The sequence below is a fragment of the Puntigrus tetrazona genome, chromosome 12 (genome assembly GCF_018831695.1).
Source record: "Puntigrus tetrazona isolate hp1 chromosome 12, ASM1883169v1, whole genome shotgun sequence".
NCBI lineage: Eukaryota > Metazoa > Chordata > Actinopteri > Cypriniformes > Cyprinidae > Puntigrus > Puntigrus tetrazona.
This window is the reverse complement of record NC_056710.1, coordinates 12575533-12598624: the sequence shown is the minus strand read 5'-3', so window position 1 is coordinate 12598624 and position 23092 is coordinate 12575533. Positions and strand designations below refer to the sequence as shown.

At 36.3% G+C, this 23092-nt stretch overlaps 1 protein-coding gene across 1 annotated transcript in view; it reads right to left on the bottom strand.

Moving 5' to 3' along the window:
• Nucleotides 1-23092, bottom strand: part of tbkbp1 (TBK1 binding protein 1) — a 40021-nt gene that overhangs the window by 8477 nt on the left and 8452 nt on the right. Inside the window, exons 2-7 of the mRNA XM_043254314.1 lie at nucleotides 11241-11482; nucleotides 7463-7588; nucleotides 5475-5579; nucleotides 4673-4817; nucleotides 2548-2747; nucleotides 2021-2082 (exon numbers count right to left, since the gene is read on the bottom strand). Coding sequence (XP_043110249.1) covers nucleotides 2021-2082; nucleotides 2548-2747; nucleotides 4673-4817; nucleotides 5475-5579; nucleotides 7463-7588; nucleotides 11241-11465 — 863 coding nt within the window. The 5' untranslated portion in view covers nucleotides 11466-11482. The remainder of the gene's footprint in view (nucleotides 1-2020; nucleotides 2083-2547; nucleotides 2748-4672; nucleotides 4818-5474; nucleotides 5580-7462; nucleotides 7589-11240; nucleotides 11483-23092) is intronic.

Genomic DNA, 23092 nt, shown 5'->3' with positions numbered 1-23092 from the left:
GAGTGTGTGTATTTGTGTTACTTATCTGAATATTGATGATCTAGTGTGGGAGGGTATGTGGGCTGCTTGAGCGATGTCTGACCTTTGTGCTGAAACTAGTATCTATAATATTTGTCCTCTTTATGCAAACAAATGTTGGCTATATGAACTTATCTTCTATTTTTCAGCAAAACTTCAATCTAAAGCAGCCAAATAACTTAATCAGCACAGCCCACGCTTCAGACACTAAATACTATGTAATCAGAAACAAATAAGTACCTTTTGCCAGAGAGCATTATTATAAAAAATAATCGCAAAACATCCTTCTCAACCCTTTCGAGTCAGTATCTTTGCGTGTTAACACTAGAATCCTGTTCTATTGTTAATAAATAACTACATAGGAACAAATGACTAATGCATTACTAACATTTTAGTAACTATTATTAACTAACAAGAAACTGATTGATGATTTAGTAAGTAACCACGCTCATTTAAAAGTGATAGTTTACTATTAGCTAATCAGTAACCATTTTTTCATATATCCCGGAGAACTAGTACAGTATATACAGGTTCATAATTAAAGTGAGTTATGGTAATATATAATTAATTCTAAAGTGAAGATCAGTTACAACGACTCAGGTATTACCAAATATTACCAAGAAATTACTAATTACTTGGATCAGTATTCTAAAGTAAAAAGCATGCTAACTTCCTAATATCGACTGAAGTCCTTGTAAGCTTTTTGAGGTATATGTAAAGCTTTAGATGGCATGACTCAAATATCACTACCTCCTTCTAAATAATTATTAGTTATAAATAATACAAATTATTTGAATCAGTAATCTAAAATGATGATCACGGTAACCCCCTAGTAATGACTCAAGTGTTGCCAAATCTAGAAAAAGGAATTATTGCAATTAAGACTTTTGTAATATTTAAGTCTTTACAATTCGCTTAATCATGACACTTCAAAATTAATCAGACATTATTCATTATTTATGAAGGGCCTAAGGGAAGTATAAAAAAACAGTAATTACTAATTAGCTAATAGTGAACTACCATAATCGACTAAGCACTATTTCTTACTAATTCATTAATCAGAGGTTTCTGTTAGTTACTATTAGTCACTAGTGTGTAAATATTGCATTACTCATTTGTTCCTGGGTAGTTATTCATTAATGATGGAACAGTATTCTAAAGTGTTACCATTTGGTTAAATAATGCACTTTAAAGACTGATGTCTGGCATCAAACCAAACAAACAAAGTCAGATACATGCATATATTTACACGGAGGTGACACTATCAGGTTTATGTTTGGCAAGCTAAAATAGATAGCCTATAATCTGTGCGCTTCTTTTTAAGAAAAAGAATATACCATCCACTTGTGGAAAAATTAGCGATTACAATTTCAGCCAAAATAAACCTGAACACTGTGGAGACTATTCAACCCGTGGATTGTGTTTTGCCTTTTCTTTAGAATCAGTGTATGAAAATAATTTTTTTCCCAATAAACCCCTCCAATACGAAAACAAGAAAAAAAACAAAACATAGAAAACTGCCAACAAAAGAATGTCTGAGTAACTGCATATAAGGTTTTGTCCGTTTTCTGTTAAATCACGACTTTTACAAGAACCAGCAGATCAAACAAAGAGGGGGAGTAGAGTGTGAAACTGTGAGGTGCAAAGAGACGTAGGCATTACTTGCGACCTTCTTTTCCAAGAATCCCCATTTCACTTCTGCACAGGTTACTTTCAGTTCACCTGTATTTTTTTTAGCGTCAGTTTAAGACAACACTTTAGACCACTTTTCTGAGAGAGAATACTTCAGACCACTTTGATGAGACTGTGATCTGGAGGCTTGCCAATAGCTATACTGCCCTCTACTGGCAAATATCCATGGCCCACTGATCCAAAGGAAATGAGCCATGCAACCACAGCAATAACATAGCAGCAAAATTTAATCAGATAGATTTACAAAAGCTATAACATAAAAGTTAATGTGCACAGCTGTAAGCTTTAAATCAATAAAGCAGACACTTACTGCTCATCTCCAACTTTCTTTATCCACTCCACATCACATTGTCCACATGTGGAACTCACCTCCTGCACGAAAGAATGAAATAATGAAATTTATTACTCTGATGACAAAGTTGAATTGAATCACATGATAATTCAGAAAAAAATTATATATGCTGATTTTGTGCTCAAGAAACATTCATATTGAAAAATGTCCTTTGTAATATTTTTGTGCAATTTAACACATATTTTCTAAAAACATAAATTTCAAGCTAGCTAGCTAACTCTTACAAACCCTTAACTTTTAAATCGTAGTATATATCGCTCCTAAGCCTAAGACAATAAAGGCCACGTCATTCTTGGATGTGAGACAAAATTCAAAGGCAAAAGTCAGTTGCTGTCCAATCAAAGGGAGAATATTTGAAAATTTTTTATTACTTAGCACATTTATTTTCCTCTGAAGCAGAGTACATACAAAACTGTCGATTACAGAATATATCAGATTCTAGGAGTGTGTGTGTGTGTGTGTGTGTGTGTGTGTGTGTTACTGACCCTCTGTCTCTGGGTGCTTTGCAACTCTCTTAGTTCTTCCCGTAACCTCTCACATTCTCCTTTTAGCTCCTCCTCCCTCTGACACGCCCCCTGAGCCTCGTGCCGTGCCCCCTCTAGCTCCGCCTCCAGGCGCTGCAATTTGAGGTCAGAGAGGGTGTCCAGACTTCGTGAACTCTGCAGGGTCATGGGGCAGTCTAGCACTAGAAATATAGGAGGGGTATTATGACCAGACAAGTCAAATACATTGCGTCAATGAATAAAAATCAATGTTAATCCATCTAGCAGAACTGCACATTAAAAGGTTAACCCCTGACCTCCAATGTTAGAGGAATATCAATATATTTCTGGTGTTCCTTAAACATCCTGTCGTATACAAATTGTTCGACAGCATGTCTTTCATGCAAGAGATCTGATCTCATCTGTCACTCCAAAAAGACCAACAAATATCTCATTTGTGTTTCTTCATGTTACGTAATGGGAAATTCTCTCCTTCATCAGCCAAAGGGAACAGACGCCAACTTACAAATGTCTGGACAGGAGGTTTGGTGGCCGCCTCAGGCCAAGCATTGTTAAAAAGGCTGAAATCCAACCTAAAGTCCCCCTACACACGTCCTTTACTCCATGTAGCTTTGAAACCTTGAAGATGGAGAATGCAAGACTGAACTCTTTCCTGTCAGAGCGTCCTGCTCCTCACCCCCGGCGTGGGCATGGTGATTCAGCAGCTCATAGAAAAGCCGTCCTTGAGCCAGCAGCTATTGTGACAGTTCAGCAATAAGCAAGCTGAAAACACACACCCCTGCACGCCTACATCTCGCACCAAAACCGCAGTGAAATGATTTTTATTCTTTTTTTCTCTTCATATTTGCATGTAATATTTGTATTCATGAGCGCACACAAAATTGACATCATTCTTGTATTATTTTCTGACAGGGTTACAGAACATCTCTGTTGCGTAATTTACATAAATACATAATTCGCTTGACTTCTGGGATTATTTGACTCCTGTTGAGTTTGACTGAAACGTTTTAGATCCCGGAAAGGGGTCACAGGAGAAAAGGTGTGACCTTCTTTTCACAAATATGCTTTCCATTTAGTTTCATAGTCTCTTTGTGGTGAGAGTCTTTTCTGAGCCTCAGAGACAGTGAAAAGAAAGAGAGAAAGGAAGTGGGAAATGGGGTAAATTGAGAGAGAGATGCAACACAACACTGTCATCAGGGGAAAAACAAAGTGGACCAAAAGGACAAGGGGACCGACGCTTGGCCCTGTTTGAAGTCCTTCAGAGGAGAGGTGCTCTTTGAAAAAACTAAATTAGGCTAGATTGAAAACTGGATAGAACATGTGATGCATATATAATGAAAAAGGACACTTCAAAGTCCCAATACACAATCTGTTGTGAGAGTTGAATACAAATGAAGGAGGCACATAAAATGACAAATAATGAACGTGATTGTATGCTAATAAACAACCTGATATATTTTTGTGTGTGGCACACAATAAACATTCGTTGTTGCAAAGGATTTTCTTTTTCCCAAGTATGCTAGTTGATGTTACATTAGACTGAAGCATACTGACTTTGCTTTTACAGGATATATTTGTTTCCACCTTGTTACGCTTGCAGCATTTCCAGTAAAAACTTACCAGCCAACACAGCATTGCTTCTAAATTTCCCATTTAACTATATATTTATGTATACAGTACACAGTTAGGTAAAGTATAATTACTTTGAATGATATTATGAAAGGTAATTAAAAATGCATTACACTGGCAGGCTACATGTAAAGAAGATGGCTATTTTTTAAATCTGGGGAATACACTCCGAGATTTGAGTTGATTTTGAGTTGATTTCTAAGTCATATGAGTCTTTTTATTTCCTTGGGCCAAATTTCAGACATCAGATTATTCTCTTTTTGTTGTTATTTATGAAACAAATATAAGATCATGCAAACTGCAATATTCTCAGAATGCACTCTCTTTTGTTTCACTCTGTCCTTGTATACTGACCTCTGTGACAATTACTGTACGCGAATGAGTCAGCGGTAGTGGTTTTAGGCAGTCCCGCAGGTTCTAGGCCACTGAGTGATTGACAACTGAACACCTGCATGCACACAGACAAAGCAAGACTTACTGTGAGAATCAGGGCTGTGTAGCTGCAGATACTGCATGTCTTTATTGTGGAGCTGTGTGTTGAGTTTGTGTAGAGAGCTCTCCCTCTGCCTCAGAGCCGCCTCTAAACTGTGGATCCGCTCAACATGTTTCTCCACCAGAGACGTCTGTGCCCGGAAAAGTGCAAAAGAAGAAAGGGACGAGAAGAGAGGGAAAGGGAAAGAGATGGGCACAAAAGTAAAAGATTATGAAAGATTAAAAATGAAACACCAAGAGAAAGTACAGAGAGTAAGGCGGGCGATGAGGGACTGATCAAAAGATATACAAGGGCAAAGAGGCCATTACTTCACCATGCTGATTCTTCCGGCATTCGCGTCCATGAGGAATTTTTGTCAGCAATAAAAGATGAGAACATGTAGATGTAACAGCTGATAGCTGGCTGAGTGTTTCAGAGAGGCGAACGGCACAGATGCTCAAACGCTTGCATCATGCAATTTTCAAAAACTAAATTTTTTGGTCCAAGCCAAATCCATTCGAAGCCATTTGAGACCCTTGTTTAAAACTGAGGATGCAAATGTGCATATATGATTACAGATATCCAGCATCATCCACTTATATGAGGGCTTGGCTGGGTAATATAAGAGCCTAATTACATTCACACAGCCCCGTTAAGGACGTACGAGAGTACAAGATTAATCAAATGGACACCTGGTTGGATTAAAGCCTGAAGCACATGGAGAGGCTAATTATCGCAACTGCCCATCCGCTCGGCAGCCAAACTTAGCATGGATGTGGTGGAACGAATGTTTCAGGAGAGCTCTCACCATCTTGTCGAGGTCTCGCTGAAGGCTGGACTTCTCCATGTGGATTTTCTCATAGGCCTGAATGACATCTTCAAGCTGCTCCTCTCGCTCTTTGCTCTTCTGAAGCTAGAGAATGCAAACACTTAATGTCTTTTATACACATCTGATGATATCTGAAGAATTTCATTTCTCATGGACATTTTTACATTATTTTTACATTAGTGTGCATACATCCTTGAATTACAATGACAGTTGGGATGTGCTCGAGCTGTATAATGACAAGCTGTTGTAACATTTGGTATAAGGCAGGTGTACGATAAAAATATATTAAAATCCTTCTGATTTTGTCAGTTATTTCTTGTCACATTTGTTTTTACTGCTTTGTTTGTTACCATGATGGATTTTTACGACCATACGACCTAAATCTTGTTTGTTCACCACATGAAATCCATTTTTACAATAAATTACAGGTAACAGTTTAGAAACGGTAACACTTCTTAACTATTAACTACAACTTTTACCTCAATAAATTCTGAGTTTGCTGCTTATTAATAGTTAGTAAGGCAGTTGTTAAGTTTAGGCATTGCATAGGATTAGGGATGTAGAATAAGTCATTAATATGTGTTTAATTAGCACTAATAAATCGCTAATATTCTAGTAATATTCATGCTATTAAGCAACTAATAGGTGTAACCATAAAATAAAGTGTTACCAAATTTTACATTTATGAAAGATTTTCAAATGAAAAATAACATAAAAAATTAAGATATAATATTATTAGAATATAGGTTTATAATATTTACATGAATCCTAAGTTTTCTATACAGATATCTTTGGTCTATATATAGCTATATATAGCTATAATTCTATTCTATTATTTCATTATCACACTTTTGCTAAGAAACTTTTTTTATAATTATTATTACAGTGGTACTATATTAATACTTAAGCCTAATTTTGAGAAAATCCTAAGATAACTAAGCCGGTTACAAAACAGCAACATAAAAACAACCATTTATGTTTATAAGGCAAAAAGAAACAAAAGATGATCAACAAAATTTAATAGCTGAGTGGTGGATGTGGAGGGCAAGTGAATGCAAATTTCATTCTTTGAAAATTGCTCGTCTCTGGAAACCGACATGGTGTGAGAGAGAATAAAAACATTTATAGACACGGAGTGCTGTCTGTTACATAAAAATGAAAATAATAAAGTGTAATGTTCTTCCCTGCACTTTCATTTTAATACAGACCCACATAAGCATCTACTTCAATTATAATATAACACACCTCTCTGCAGTGATCCTTTGGCTTCACAGATAATAGTAGCTTATTTTCAGAAAATATAACAGAACAGAGTATTTACTTTCAATAGCGCTGCATTAGATCTCAGCCATAGCTCATGACTGCAAAGCTCTGGGTGTTGGAAAAAAGTGAAGAATGAAACACAAGACACGAGAAGGAAGGCCACAGTCAAATGAGGAGGGTGGGGAAGAATAAGAACATACACACAAAGTACCAAACGTCAGCAAAAGCGAGGGAGGTGTAGGAGAGAGAGAAGAACAGATGACAAAGAGAAATCTGGCTCTTCGATGGAGAGAAGGCTGCTGGGTGGCTATGGAAACACATAGCAAGCATCATTAATTAATGAGACGCTTCGCCAGGCAATGAGCCGAGAGATGCAGAGAGAGTATGATCTTCCCATTTACACTCCACATCACAGCCAGTCGGGAGAGACGATTGAGAGCAGGCTTCGCAAAAACGAACGCTCGTTCTTGGTCTAGATTACGTAAGGCCTTTTGTCATGAATGACTGGGCATCTAAAGTTGTCCTTCATTACCCTGCTAATCGTATTACCTCTCTAATCTTTCCATTTCGTGACGTGTAATCCGGATTTACAACACAATATAGCCAAGTCATAATATGACAAATGGTGTTTGAAATTAGCAGAACATCAGATGAAATACGGCCCAGAATGAGGTGGGTGGGTGCATTTAGGTGTGTTTTCTCACCTCGAGGGTCAGCATGTTGACTCTCTGTTGCAGACTGCCATTCTCTGACTGGAGCAGCGCCGTGTCTTTGGGCTCAAAGGAGCAGTAGGAGTTCCTGTCATCTCCAAACTCGCTTATCATGGGGAACTGTACACACACACACATGCAAAAAAGTGGCACAGAGATCATCACAAGCGCAGACTGCCATTACATAGAATCATTTACGGGTATTACCAACATTGTGCTATTTTTGGAGCCGTATTTACTAATAGCCTGCAATCTGGTTTAAACGGGGCACTGTCTGTGCAGGTTTAAAACGGTAAATATTTAAATGAAAGTCATTGTCATTCTTTTCAGCACAAATATGCAAATGAGTCACGCAGATTGCACATTATTCACCAAATTCAGCACAATTAAGGTTGTACACAAAGCGGTTGGTTAACATTTAAAAAAAAAAATCTCTAATGTAAAAGGATTGTGAAAAAATTGTGTTTTTTACTTAGAAATTGCTATTCAATTTCACAAATAATTATCATGAAATAGTTCACAAATAATTACAATGAATTTTAAATGACAGTAAAATGTAATGAAATCACTGTGGTGAGCAAAAGCACTAAAAATCTTACTAACCACAAACTTTTGAATGATACAGTGTAAAGTGAAAAACAGTGATAAAAAGGCATATGAAACAGGTTTTTGCCCTCAAATGACATCCAGATGGGATAAAATTAATGAGCAATATTAATAACCATTGAAAAAAACACATATGCAGCCAGTATTAGGTATCTGCTTCAGGTAATTGCCAGAATATATATGGAATATATATAAATGTGAAGCAATTTGTGAGGGGTTTATTAGTCACTTGGTATCAAACAGTCCTTTTCATTTAGAGAGATCTGCTCTTGTAGGCTACAAGTTCAGCTCCTACATCATCTTCTACCTCACTACTGACATCAATAGATTCAGTGTGCTTTGATGCGCAGGATCTCATATATTTTTACTCCTACGAGCTTTAAAAGCTGTGTGCATTAGTTCCCCACGTTTAGCCCTTCACCAGGCAGTGAGCCACAACCGAACGCAGAACCCTGGAGGCGCTCTCTCTCGCCTTCTGCAAAAACAGCTGTTCTTCAGAGGCTAGCTGTCGTTGGTGCGTACACATGCATATGTTTGGGCAGAGCCAAACCAAAAAGCTTTAAAGACATCCAATCTGGAGCATCTTCTACCTGCAGCTCCCCAGAGGCCTGGCAGCAGCCCAACCCACCCAGTTGTCCCCGAAAATCACATCAAATGAACAAGCGGTTTTGTAGGTTTATGCGCATAGCGCTTTTCATAACATCAAACTATATTAATATATTGGAAGATTTTGGTAGATAACACCAAAATATCATGCGTATAGTTTTTTCATGCTCATTTCTGAGAACTGATTATTTTAGTGAAAAGCTACTCAATCTACTTTATTAACAATCGTGCGATCTAAACAGCATCAAGAGTGTCTTGTTTTGTGTGTATAAGTGGCTTTGTGAGTTTTCATGTGAGAGCCTGACATGGTAATTATAGAGAGCATGCATACTTGTTTATGTACTGCTTGGCTCACGTGTCAGCTGGGCTATAAATAAAGCTCTTTCATACATGGAGGAGGCACAGCTCTTAATGAGTGCTGTCCAGACACAGTATTTAGTTGCTGAACACTCATAGATCACCATTTTTCACATGGAAACTGCATAGAAACATGATAGTTATGCAGTGCAAAAATAATTGATGGGTCTCCACCATTTCCAGATTTTTTCACATCTTTGAAAGAAGCCTCTTATGCTGACTGAGGCTGCATTTAAAAACAGTCAAATATTACTGTTTTGAAACAGGTTTTCTATTTTAATATGTATTCAAATATAATTTATTTCTGTGATGGAAAAGCTGCATGTTCACTGTTACATGTTTCATGAGCACTAAATCAGCACATTACAATAATTTCTGAATATTTTAAATATTTAAACAGTTCTGTTGCTTAATAGTTTTTTTTTGGAAATCATGATACATTTCTTTTCAGGATGCTTTCATTATAAAATAAAAAAATATTTTGTAACAATGTAATAAGTTTGCAGTCACTTTAATGCATCTTTGCTAAATAGTTGATTTCTTAAATCTTAAAATATACTGACCCAAAACGAATGTATACATTAAAATATGAAAATATGTCTCAACTGTCTGTGTGTCTTTCTTCTTGTTTACTTACTGTAGTTATATTTGGGATAAACAGATTAATCATTATTGTTTAATTCGTGTTTTCTATTAAAGAATCTATCGTAGAATCTACCTGATCGTACCTTGGTGCACTTTTTAGCAAGACAAGAAACATGTGCCAACAAGTACATATCACAGTAGTTTCCAAAAGAAAAGAACACTAGAAGCAGAAAAACTCCCACACCTTTTATTCCTTTTCACATAAATTTACAGACAAGTGAGCATTTCTCTTTGAAACTGCAGCAAAACAAGCAGTAAGGCACGTAAAACAGTGTTGCACAGAAAGTGCACAGAGGTATGTATTTTTATGAGACCAGAAATATAGTTGGAAATATAGTTTAACTTAAGGGGGTGAATTTCTATCATATTTCTATTTGCGGGTTTATTGAACTAGGGTCGACACAGGAAGTAATTAGTTTAATTATTGCTTTATGCTCTTTCTCAGTGCACTTCTTTGCTGTGTTCTAGATATCTATACTATCGCTGGCTATGTGTGTCCACTCTGCTCTACTCTAATTAAATGCCCTATATAGTATGTCTGTGACCGTGTCACTGTCTCTGCATTAATGTGAGACGAGGCAGCGAGGAGCAGGAAAAAGGGTTCGGGGCTAACAAGGATGTCTACACCCCATTTTTTAACTCGATAATTATGTCATATATATATATATATATATATATATATATATATATATATATATATACTTGCACTTGCAAAAAAAATCCTACACTGGAATTGTAAAAACTACACGTTAGTTTAATAGGTTGCAGCATTTTAAAAATGAGTCATTTTGATATTTTAATAAGATTAATTATGTTTAGCAGACTATTTTATCTACAAGTCAAAAGACAACATTAAAAAACTGGGATGAAATAAGCTGACAGTTTTAAACAAGGCAGGTTACATAATAGTAATTTAAGATTCTGCACTATTTCTAGGTCACTAATCAAAAGTTCTCTGTGGTTCCACTGAAGCAAAAGATGCTTTGTGAATCATTTTCAAATCAAGCTGGATAGGATAACATGATCGTCAGGCTTTGCGCAAACTGGTAAAAAGTGCTACGGCTATATAAAATTATTTATGAATTTTATAGCATTTTCAGAAAGAGTCTTTAAACAATAAATAGTTCAAGGGATAGATAGAATATGTGGTCTCCATGGATGATATATTCATAAAATATAAGAGAAATTAACTCCAGAGGAGACAGTGAAGAACAGAAATGTTAGTCACTTTAGTGTTTTAATCGTTAAACAAATAAATAAATATTATAATTATATTAAAAACTGATTTACTACTGATTTATTTGTAGTTTATGTATTACAGTAATATTACAGTATTCCAATCTTTCTACTTAAAACACATTTAATGAAATGTGCTACTTGCCATTTGTTTTTAGATTTCTTTAAAATTTTCTGCAATTTCTGAGTGAAAAAGTAAATCTAAACCTACACCAAGCTTTTTTCAGTGAACTGATCTGCCCACACTGTCAGTAGTTACGCCACTAACCGCTGATATCTCTTGCAGTATCTAAGACTAAAGGATCCTTAGGGTGTTTGGTACCTTTATCTCGTATATCTTCAGTTTTCTTTTGATGTCTGCATTTTCTCGCTCAAGGCCGGCCAGGCGAGTCTTAATGTCCTGGTAGGCGCTGATGAGGGCGAAGTGGGAGGCAGAGTACATGTCTTCTGATAAGGGAGAGTTCGACCATCCCACCCCGCAACCATCTTCTTTCAGACCCTCATTACCCCCCAGCAAGCCCAACTGGCCCCCGAAGAGAGACTCCATGACCCCTGATCCTCAACCTGCGAGAAGCGAGAGAGAAAGAGACGAGTTGTTTATGTGAATCAAACATGTCAGCTAATCAGCTCTGAAACATCTCGAACATCATTTTTCACTTCTTCAATGGTTTTGTTGCCTTCCCCTAGCTCCACTTCACCGCACTCAGGATAATTATTTTCTTTCGCAACTACGCAGCTTCTCATTAGTACTGACATCTATACCGCTGTCTGTCTGTACAAACCACACCAAACAATAACCAAACGCCAGAGAGGTTTTCTCTTTCTTATCCACGCATCCTTTATCTTCTCTGGACACGTTTGGTCTCTTTTTGTTACAATGTGGACTGACCAGAGTCATTGAGACGTTATAAATTATTCAGGAAGACAAAGGCTTGAGATACTTGAAAGAGAGGAGCTGCATGACCTGATTCAAGCACAAGCTGTGCTGCTAAGAGAATGACATCACCGCCTAGCAACAGTCCCTGAGATCACCTGTACAGCTACCATTTCTTACAAGCTCTTACAGGGTCAGCGAATTTTGTGAATACAGCGTTGTGATGACATTAAATTTGCTGGAGAGAAAAATACGCGCTTCCAAAACCTGTTATCGGTTTAATTTTTTATTGATACGGTACATATAAACCTAATGAGCTGCCTAGCTGTCTTCTTCTAAGGCAGCATTCTAACTGAAATGAAACCTCATAAGTGACAGATTTGGAGCGCTCTATATAGGGAGTAACTCTATGCGTCATATAAATAGTGCTTCTCACACAAACCACACAGGAGAATAATTGATGGCAATAGTTGCCTGTTAACATGTTGCTAGGCTAGCGATGCAAAACACAGCTTAAGCAAATACTGTATATGCTTATAATTGTATTTGTTGGCCAGTTGTTACATACATATATTTCAGTATGCAGTATTGTGAACAGTAGCATGAATATAACATAGGTTGTTTCCAAGCAACATCGCTTTGGACCAATATTAATTGTATGGCTGATAACCAAATGACCAACATTACAAATCTTTAAATTGAATCAAATTAAACACAAAATGAATCACTAAAAATAGCTATTTTAAATACTACAATTACTTTTGAAGATTATTTGATCATAAGCAATAAAACAGTAATGCTGTGAAATAAAAAGAAAAAAAATAATGGTTTTCTGTTTTAATGTTTTAAAACGTAATTGATCCTATTTACCCTGTGAAAGCAAAGCAGAATTCTCAGCAACCATAATCCATAAATCTATCTTATATATGTATTTGTTTGTTTACTTATTTAGAATGTTGAAAACAATTGTGCTACTTATTTTTTTTTTGTAAATTGTGAACTGTTTGAAGAACAGAAAGCGCACAAGGACAGCATTTATTTAAAATACAAATCTTCTGTGATATTATACATGTTTTTACAATCACTTTTAATCAATTTAATGCGTGCTTGCTGAAGACTACATATTTTTAATAACCAAGCCACAGTGTCAAAATAAAGCTACAGAAATGCACTTAAGAACTTGTTTTTAAGGCATGCTTTTAGACAGCCATGTTTGTAGAGGAGTAGCTTTATTACTCCCTATGTGCTGTCTTCATGCTCTTCAGTCCCCAGAGCCCACTGTCCACACCATGACGAATCACTCCACTGCTATCACCAACACTCATTCACAACAGACAGCACTGCCTCAACAACAAGCCAGGACACAAACATGGCTAGATAACATGGAGTAAGCAGAAAAAAAACATAACATTTTCACTCTAAACTGTGTTTTGTAAGATGATATGGATATGCATGCAGCATCAGGTTGGCCATCTGATATAGCACGGAGGTGTGAGGAGATTTTACTGCACACAAAATGAGTCAGAAGCTCCTTACTTAGTGAGCTATTTTTGATCACTTGCGTACCAATGCTCAAAAACGTACAAAGAAGCCTTGGACCTCTTCCTGGGTGTTCTCTCGGTTCTACTCTCTCTCTTTCTCTTCTTTCTTCAGGGTAATCCAGAAAAACACCCACTCACACCGATACATTTGCTCAGGCATGGCTAAGCAGCATGGCCATGAGGGGAGAGATTGCTGTTCTGATGAAGGTGTGAATGTGTGTAGGAGGAAGAATATCACTTTAGAGACATTCCGACCCACTACATTAATACAAGTGTGTTCTCACCCAGGGTTCTCTCTGTGCTGATAAGGAGATGCAGCACAATGTACTTGTGTATCACTTGTGACATCTTTGTTATTGCAAACATCTTGAAAGGTCATACACATAAATTTATTTTTCTCATAATGAAGGTGCTTGATTATCATAGTTAAAAATGTGGCGGCCAGAAAAGCATAAACTTGGTCATTGCCTGTGAAATTCTAAAGGATGACTCGTTATATCAATTTGGCTCTTTTTACAATAAAAATGGCACTCACTGGCACTCACGTTCAGCTTTAATTTTGTTTGATGTATAAAATAGACATATTCTTTATTAAATATAAATATTTATATGAATTAAAAAAATAAATTAAGAAATAAATACTTTTTATTAAAATATAATTAGTGCTGTCAAATGATTAATCAGGATTATACATATACATTGTATATTAATTATGTACATATAAATACACACGAATGAATTAAGAAAAAAATTCATGTTGAAATATTAAATATATTTATGCATTATAAAAAGTATATCAATATAAATATATACATATAAATACATTTTCTAAATATTTACTGTATGTATGTGTATTTATGCATATATAATAAATATACACAGTACACAATGTTTATGTAAAAAAACTTTTATTTTGGATGTGATTAATCGCCATTAATTGTTTGACAGCATATAATATAATATAATATAATATAATATAATATAATGTTTTCCAGGGTTCTTGAGTTAATTATAATTAATTTATTAATTAAATATAATTATATTATTATTATAGTCCTGTGCAGAAAATAATGCTGCATATATTATTATTATTTATATTATTATTATTTAATATTCTTTTTACTATTTTTTACTACAACTACTACTAAATGATTATTATTGTTATCACTATTCCTACCACTATCAACATCAGAGAATGTGAACATGCAAATGTGTCACTGCATTATAATAAACTTTCAATCCCAGTGTACTTATACATTGCATATATAAATTTAAATCAGTTTGCAAAGCCACTTATAATATAATACAATATATCATAATTTCAATCTGGTCTCTTTGTTAGAATTAACATCTCATACACATATAAAATAAACTACAACACTGCTAAAATAATTTTATTCGTGTCACTGGTGCCCCATAAAACTAAATGTGCATCATGCGCCTGCATCCTATTGACAAGCGTGCTGCTCTGACACAAACATACAGCCATCCCAGTCTCAGCGAAAAACAACAATTTAAGCACAGGGATTATAACACGGCTTTGACAATTTGTTAAGGCTCAAAACCCTGGCATGATACAAGAGAAAACAGACAAACGGGACACTCTTTGCATGGCTAGCTCACCAGACATCTATCTTCCCATCTTACTCCATCTCACCTATTGTCTTTCTCTCCTCTGCACCTAATTTTGTGAACACTTACACTCTGCGCACACCTATTAAGAATTCCACAGCTCTCCTCCCTGCTTCATTAGAGCAATTACCACAGGAAGTCATTTGTTACCTGGGGCCTAGATGGCACTGGCACAGACACGGACACACACACACACACACGCACATATTTCTACAGAGATATTTTCAGCACCTCATTCGCAGCTCATCAGTATTAAATGACAAAAAATATTTTTTTTAAAGCTCTGTTCTGAATTATGTCACGCCACTGCGATCCGAGACGGAGGGCCAATTAATTAATGAATATCAGAATTTTTATGTAAGTACAAAATGTAAAATACAGAATGTACATTTCTTCTTCATTGTGTCTGGTTTGAAAAAGCAACCCTTTAGACTTCAAACGCGCTCATTATGAGTCCACTCAAGTCATCATGAGATTGAAATGAACATCATTTGCCTTAATGATGTGGTGGGCATCACATTTTGTTAAAATTATGCTAATCGTTTCAAGTGAGATCGACACATACAACCTCTGAAACATTTAATAATCTGTCAAACCGTCCAAAATTTAGGAACGCCAGCATCTAACTCTCTTTTGCAGACAGTGCTATTGCATAATTTCCCTCAGTCACACTCGCTCATGAAACTGGCTGGCATCCTAAACATTTACCACAAGCCTCATGCAATTACAGACAGCAGGACACAGTCGTATCGGACTCAAGCCCATTTTGTCACGGGGAATCTGGCTGCTATAATGCAGATATCATGGCGCACACACACAAACAGACACACACACCTGTTATTTCAGTGGGGTGTGTATGTGTGATTCTGGCATGGACTGTGGCCCCTCACTCGGCGGACAATTAGCAAGGCTGCAAGAGAACTGTGACTGCTTGTGATAAAAAATGACCACTGTGGTTCTACAGGTGTGTCTGTAGACACACACACACAAGCAAGAATTCATATGCCTGCACACCTCCATGCATCCCACACTTTATTGAAAGAAACAACCATAACACAAGCGTGACAAAATGTAATGGGATATATGTGACGGGATGGCAATAAAAGAGCAAAATCACATATTTTAAATCCAAAAACACAATGCATGTGCCAAACAAAGCATCTTTCATTGTTTGGCACATGTTTCACAAATAAAATGCCCTGGAACAATGAAACACAGCTAGTAACAGTCAGAGAGTAGATCACGTTTGGCTACAACACGATATTAAGCATTATCTTCCATAAAGATATTTTGTAAATTTTCTACCAAAACTCATTTTTTTCTATATTTTGTACCCTCTGATTCTAGATCTCGACCAAATATTGTCCTATTCTAACAACCCCCCTGCTGAAAACAAAACAATAAAACCCTTCCCAAAACACAATAGAAAATGTAATGGATTTAATGGTTATAATGGGAATTGTATTATTTTTAAAGGGAAAGTATAATGGTGTACTGGTCTGTGATGGAATCTATTGGTGTGACATTAAATCCTATTGGATGAATACCTAATACACACTACAAAAAGGAATTTTGTAATGTTTTTACTGAAAAAATGGTATTTTAATGGAAACCGTTTGAATTTTTGTGATGTATTCTATTGGGCTTCTATTGTTTGTTTTTTTTAGCAGGGACATCAGTTAAAAACGTTTTCATTCAGCATCTGACGATGTATAAATCTCAAATGTAAAAGTAATTGACCTTTATGTTTTGTGGTCCAGAGTTAAATATATGAACAATATGGACAAATGTATTGGGACACAGCTCTAATTTATTGGATTCAAGGGTTTCAATCAGACCAATTACCACAGGTGTATAAATAGCCATGCAGTCAGCATTTTAAAAAATAAACGAAAAAAAAAAACAAGCTCTACTGAAGAGCTCAGTGAATTCAAGTGTGTCACCGGGATGCCACCTCTGCAGTAAGCCAGCATTTGAAATTTTACCCCTGTGAAAAAGTAAGTGAAGATTTTAATTCACAGAGCAGGGTGATCGAGTGGTGTGTAAAGGTTGCTGAAGCTCTGCTGATTCCATAACCAAAGAGTTGTACTGGCATTAATGGCAGCACAAAGCTATAAGCTTCATGGAATGGGTTCCTATGGCTGAGCAGCTGCATGCGAGCCTCACAATGCCAGTCGTGGGATGGAGTTGTTTAAAGCACGATGCCACTGGTCTCCAGAAACGTGTTCTGTGGAGTGATGAATCACACTTCTCTGTTTGTCAGTCTGATGGGTGAGTCTGGGTTTGGTGGATGCTAGGAGAACATTACCTGCCTGACTGCATTGTACCAACCGTACATTTTGCTGGAGGACGAATAATTGTATGGTGCTCTTTTATGCCTCTTAATTCTAGTGAACAGAGGGAAATCTTAATGATTCAGCATACCAATTCTTACAGAATACCAGAATACCAATTCAGACAATTCTTACAACTGGGAGCAGTTTGGGAAGACGTTTTCTATTCCATCATGCCTGTTCCCCAGTGTGCTGAACAAGATCTGGTTGGACGATTTTGGGGTGGACAAACTTGACTGGGCCCACAGGCCCACTTGACCTCAAACCCCACTGGACATTTTTCGTTTTAAATGGAATGGAGAAAGGAAGACTTTGAAGGTGTTAAAAGGCAATCAGTTCCATATTTATGTCTACATATTTACAATCAGTATTCTGTATAGTGTACAACAAGTGATGTAATTCGGATATAATAGCTATGAATAACACAAGAAAAAATTTAACCGCTCAACATCATTATTATATTATTAATATTCGCATCATAGAACATCTTAATTGTAAAAATATTCTATTTTAGGCAGGTAGTTAATTTTATCTTTTGTAATATGTAAATTGGCAGGATTCTGTACCCTTTAACACTCAATACATCAAAGTAAACCAAATATTTATTTTTGCAATGCATTCAAATACAAATTATGTTAATGCATGCAAATTATCCTGGGCTTCCTTTAAAGTATTTTGATGCAAATATCAAATTTGTGCTGAAGAAACCTGATGGGAAATAAACTCTTTCTGAAGTTTATAATTATTAAAAATATGTGTTAAAGTGATAGAAACAGTATTTGTGGGCCATTTTTAGTATTGATTGCCCTAGTAAAAATAATCTGTTTAAAATACATTTTATATAATTACGATACGAGCATAGTTGAAATCTATTAGCATATTTACTTACATAAAAAATATAATTAAACTTTATGTGTTGTACTACTTGTGCACACTATATTATTGTTTTATTGTTTAAGCATTATTGTTTTAATATCACTATTAATTAGAATTATATGATCTTTAAATGATATTGGTCTTTAAAAATCTTTAACTAAATTAAGTCTTTAACAAACCAAATATACTTAACTATATGTTCAGTTGGACTTTAGATCTAATTTTGCACAATTAAATTAAAATTAATTGTTCCACTTTTTTATTAAGTGTAATAAACATGTAAATGTATTTGTTGTAGCATTAAATTAATGTATTTCAAATGCATTTTGGTGCATTTATTTCTAATGTTATGACGAGGTACCTCAGAAAATACTTATATTTCTGAGGTACATCATAGTTCATAGTTTTGGCTTTCCTCAGTTTTTAGCAACTTAGTGACTCTTGAAAGGTTCACTTGAAAGCAAAACTTTTTACAGTCAGAAATGTATTTTACTTCAATGTTATTTTTGCTGCACCTAAGGTGGAACGAGGCTCCCTACGAGTAACTCACTATGCATTGGGATACTGTATTGACCGTGTTGATAGCAGAACGCCTCCATTTGGAATGAAAGATTGGGCTGGCACAAGTTGGCACGAGCAGCAACACAACTGAGTGGGCGTTGCAGAGGGACTGTGGCTGAGCCTCGTGGGCAAATCAGAGCATGTACACGTGTATTTTTACCACGGAGTGGGAGTAAGGGAGGTATCGATTTTACAACAGTCACAACTGCAAACTACAGTCCAATGTGCTCTTTTCGGTGTTCATAGCCAAGCTAGTTTGCAGCAGTCTCGTGTAGAAACATATGATGTGTTAAAGAGGTTTGTGGAAGTCAGTGTGTGTCTCACATTGAGAGATGATGTTATGTAGAGTGTATGTAAACAGTATAAACCAGGGAGGCCGTTGGATTGCGCTTTTAAGCAGACAAAAGAATACACGTGTGATGCGTTCAGAGCAGAGAAATGAATAAAGGAGGAGAGCGGTGTGAAAGACAGGCACAGCAGGTGTGGGTGCTGCATATGTAGGTGGAAATGAAGATGGATGGTGGGGAAGAAAGAAAAAAAGGTTAGGCTAAATTTTACAGATCACTATACAGCTCTTTTTTTTCTCTCTTCACTATCCTGCTTCAAGTCATCCTATTCCCGGGTTCACACTCTGTCTATTCATCTACTGACGTCTTGACCTTTCTACCTCCAGCTCAGTTCTTCTTTTAACCATTAGCCTCTATCTTCCTTCCATCGCAACTACAAATCTACCCATCCCCTGGTATTAAAAGTTCAGCAATACTTCGAAAATGTTTTTTTTTTGCATAAGCCACTAATGATCCACTCAGTAATTTGTTCCTCATTAAAAAGTTTTACCCCTAAAGACAAGAATAGTGCTTTTGAAAAATCATGTACACTTTCAAGATGAATGAGTCTAGGAAAATAACTGCAAATTCAAACCCTGTGATCAGAATTCATGCCAGTATAAAAGTTACAAATTATTTGTCCGTCTGTCTGTAAAATTCAATGAGCTATTTTTTTTTACTTAGACCCTAATAAAATCTGTAAAAATGAGTAAAATATGCACTGTATTAAAACTTCTGTATTTTTCAGGTGTTTTACCTGTTTAGAATTTTGCAACACAATGTCTGTTAAATTAAGAAAATTAACCATACATTTTCAGTGTAAAGCAAAGTCTTTGAATGTTAGCTTGAAAAACATACAAAAAAAGTACAAGTATTACAAATACAGACTGTTTCGATAGATAGATAGATAGATAGATAGATAGATAGATAGATAGATAGAAATGAACACGGTGGACAGTGTGGAGAACATGGCAGCTCATGGATACATTATTCAAAACAAATGTAATATATTCAGTACTGACATACATAAAAAAATGAGCGGTCCCTCCACACCTAACAGCATATTATGATACAAATTCAATAATAGAAGTCAGCACTCTGAACGCTGTTCACTAGGTGTTCTAGTTCATTGTTCTGTCACATAGCAACTTCGGCAAAGAGGAGGGGCATGTGGAGGAATGAATTATCGGAAAACATTGGCTTGCTTTTGCAGAATGCACTCTCTTCATATATGTGTGAATTGTTTTTTTCTGCTCTGTTTCTGTTGATGTATTACTGCATTACCAAAATGAAAGCTCTGAAGTGTCCTTGGCAAGGACATTTAACACTTCCAGTGAACAGTCACGCTAAAACTCAGGCTTCAGAGTATAGAGACGGAGATAAAAAGAGAATGAAGTAAGGTAAGAAATAAACATTTGGCTCTGATTAAATAGCCATGAACTGGGTGATACAAAAAAAGATGTTGTAGTCTCACACCCACACCAGTGAACCCTGCGGAGAGGAACACAACGCAATGAATGCCTCCGAGACAATCAGAGACAGGCAGGCGGGTTCTGACGTCACACACACGCATGTGGAGAGACGGGGTGATCAGCATCTGCTCTGTCGTTTTTATTTTTTTTTTCTCTGAGAAAGTAGGAATGTGAAGGAGGGGGCCCGGGGATGGCTGGTCGTGCAACACTCCAAGAAACATGGAGAACCGAAACGAAGAGTGGAGAAGATGAAACTCACGCAGGGATTGGAGTAGTGTGAGTGGCAACATCATGACGGTCGCTCTCTGATTCCCACGCACCGAAAACGGTATAAAAATAAGTGTGACAGCAGTTTCACAATACACGCACGTGTGCATGCAAACAAACACCCACATATACATAAACACATAAATATATATGTATATATATATATATATATATAGAGAGAGAGAGAGAGCAGTCTTCATATGCCAACACCAGACGCTATTTTATTAAAGGAAAATGTCAAAATAACACTTTGCCGAATCAAGCTGTTGCATAACTGTAATGTTTGTTGTTATGCAATTTTCATTAAATGTAAACCAACTGAGACCCCACGTACTCTTATAAAACAATAAACAACGGTGGCTGTCATGTAAAGCCACCAACCACAATTCATTTTAAGTGTCATTTAGATGGGGCAATTTTCTGAAACATGCTTACTTCTGTAACACAGTAGTCTCTGAGTGCCTACTCAAAGACAGCCTAAGATTTCAGAGATACCTGAAGTCTTCAGGATTGCTTCAAAATTTCAGGCAGGCGTATGTGGTTAGTGTCAGAATGATGCTAGCCACAGAAATATGACAAAAACAAACAAAAAAAACAAAAAACAATACAGCATTCTTTATGCACTTATGTGCATGCTTTTTTTTATCTAGTATTTTTTAATCTTAATGTCTGGATCTTCATTTAGTTAAATTGGATCTCTAATCATTTAGTACACCACGTCCACAGATTTTTTTTTTCATAATATATTACACTTGAATATATCATAATACATTTCATTACAACTTTACTAGTTCTCTCTTCTACAGTATATCTATTACAATGACCCTAACTGACAACTCCTGGTGACATTTATTCCTTTCCACCTTTTTATGGGCCATCTGATAATAGATACCAAAATCTCTTTAAGACAAGTCATGTCACTCGGTGGCCATCTTTGAAACGCCTCTCAGGCATCCAAGTGCAGCTCCTATGGGAAACATCAAATTCTCCCAAACTCTTCACTAAGCTTATGATAAAATTTCATATTTGAAATCACCAATGAAATCTGACAACTGTGCAATAATTGTTGTTTCTTTTGCTGAAATAGCATTATAAAAAGCTTATTTCTCAGGTGAGATCAGCCAGTGCGCATGTGCAGTTCTAGGCGCACGTCTCAGAATGCTGACTGTTTCTATAGCAACCGGATCTTCTACCAGCAGATACGGTGATGCGCTGACTTCCTAGATCGGCGGTTGGCTATTTTATTTAGAAGGTGATTGATTGGCCATTTTAAGCATTGCATTTTTCATTCAAAACTAAGTGAGTGACTTGTATTTGGGTATGTCTTTGGACCTACCAACAAAAACAGTTATCAAAATTTGTAGAAAAAAAAAATCTTATTTTTGCAAAAACATACTTATAAATACAACCAACTGCAATTTCCAGCTGAAATTAACACTACAGACATTAAAACATCAGCAACATTTATTCCTTTTCACATAAATGATGATTAAGAACAGATTACTGATTAATAAATTTTTTTCCATGCAGTTCCTCGCACAATGCTATGTTATGACCTCAATATGCTTTTATCAAAGTGTATGACTTTAGGCCAATATATTTTGCCAATTTTCTCAATTTTCTATCATGGTAAACTTGCTCGGTTGCCTACCCGGTACAGCACTATACTTGCTTTACAGAGCATACCGGTACAAATTCTGTGCAACACAATAGTTAAAGAGCTAAAAGTCTAAAAGACTACAAGAGCTAAAAGACATGGCTGCTTCAGCAAATGCATTTTTTCTTCCCAAATTTGTTCTTGTCAGTACATGTTTGTTAGTTTTTTTAGAATAGGGTGTTACCCCTATTGGCTTTTGTTGGAACTGGAATATTTAAAAAGTGACGCACTTCATTGGTCTGTGTTTGTCAGTGCAGTGTGAATTGGCCTTTAAATGCTATAAAGCATTAACCTTTCAGCGCCACTCACCAGGCATTTCATTTCCGAACTGTGATACGAACAACATTCAAGGTAATAATACATTGCCAGTTTTACGTTCTGTTTTGGATAAAAATGAGCATGCTTTTAGTGTCACTCAATGGACGTTTCATTTGAAATGTCATGAAACGTGCAAAAAGCACTGTAATAGCATTTTGCAGAAATGTCACCACATGCACATATTTCCAATGAGCCTGGGTTGCTAATAACTCTGCTAGTTTATTTGTGACAATTCTGTGTGCTGCTGGTGCTTGCAATATCCTTCATTCCCCCGATAACATCTCTGTCAACAATGTGCACTGCCAGAGGGATAGTGA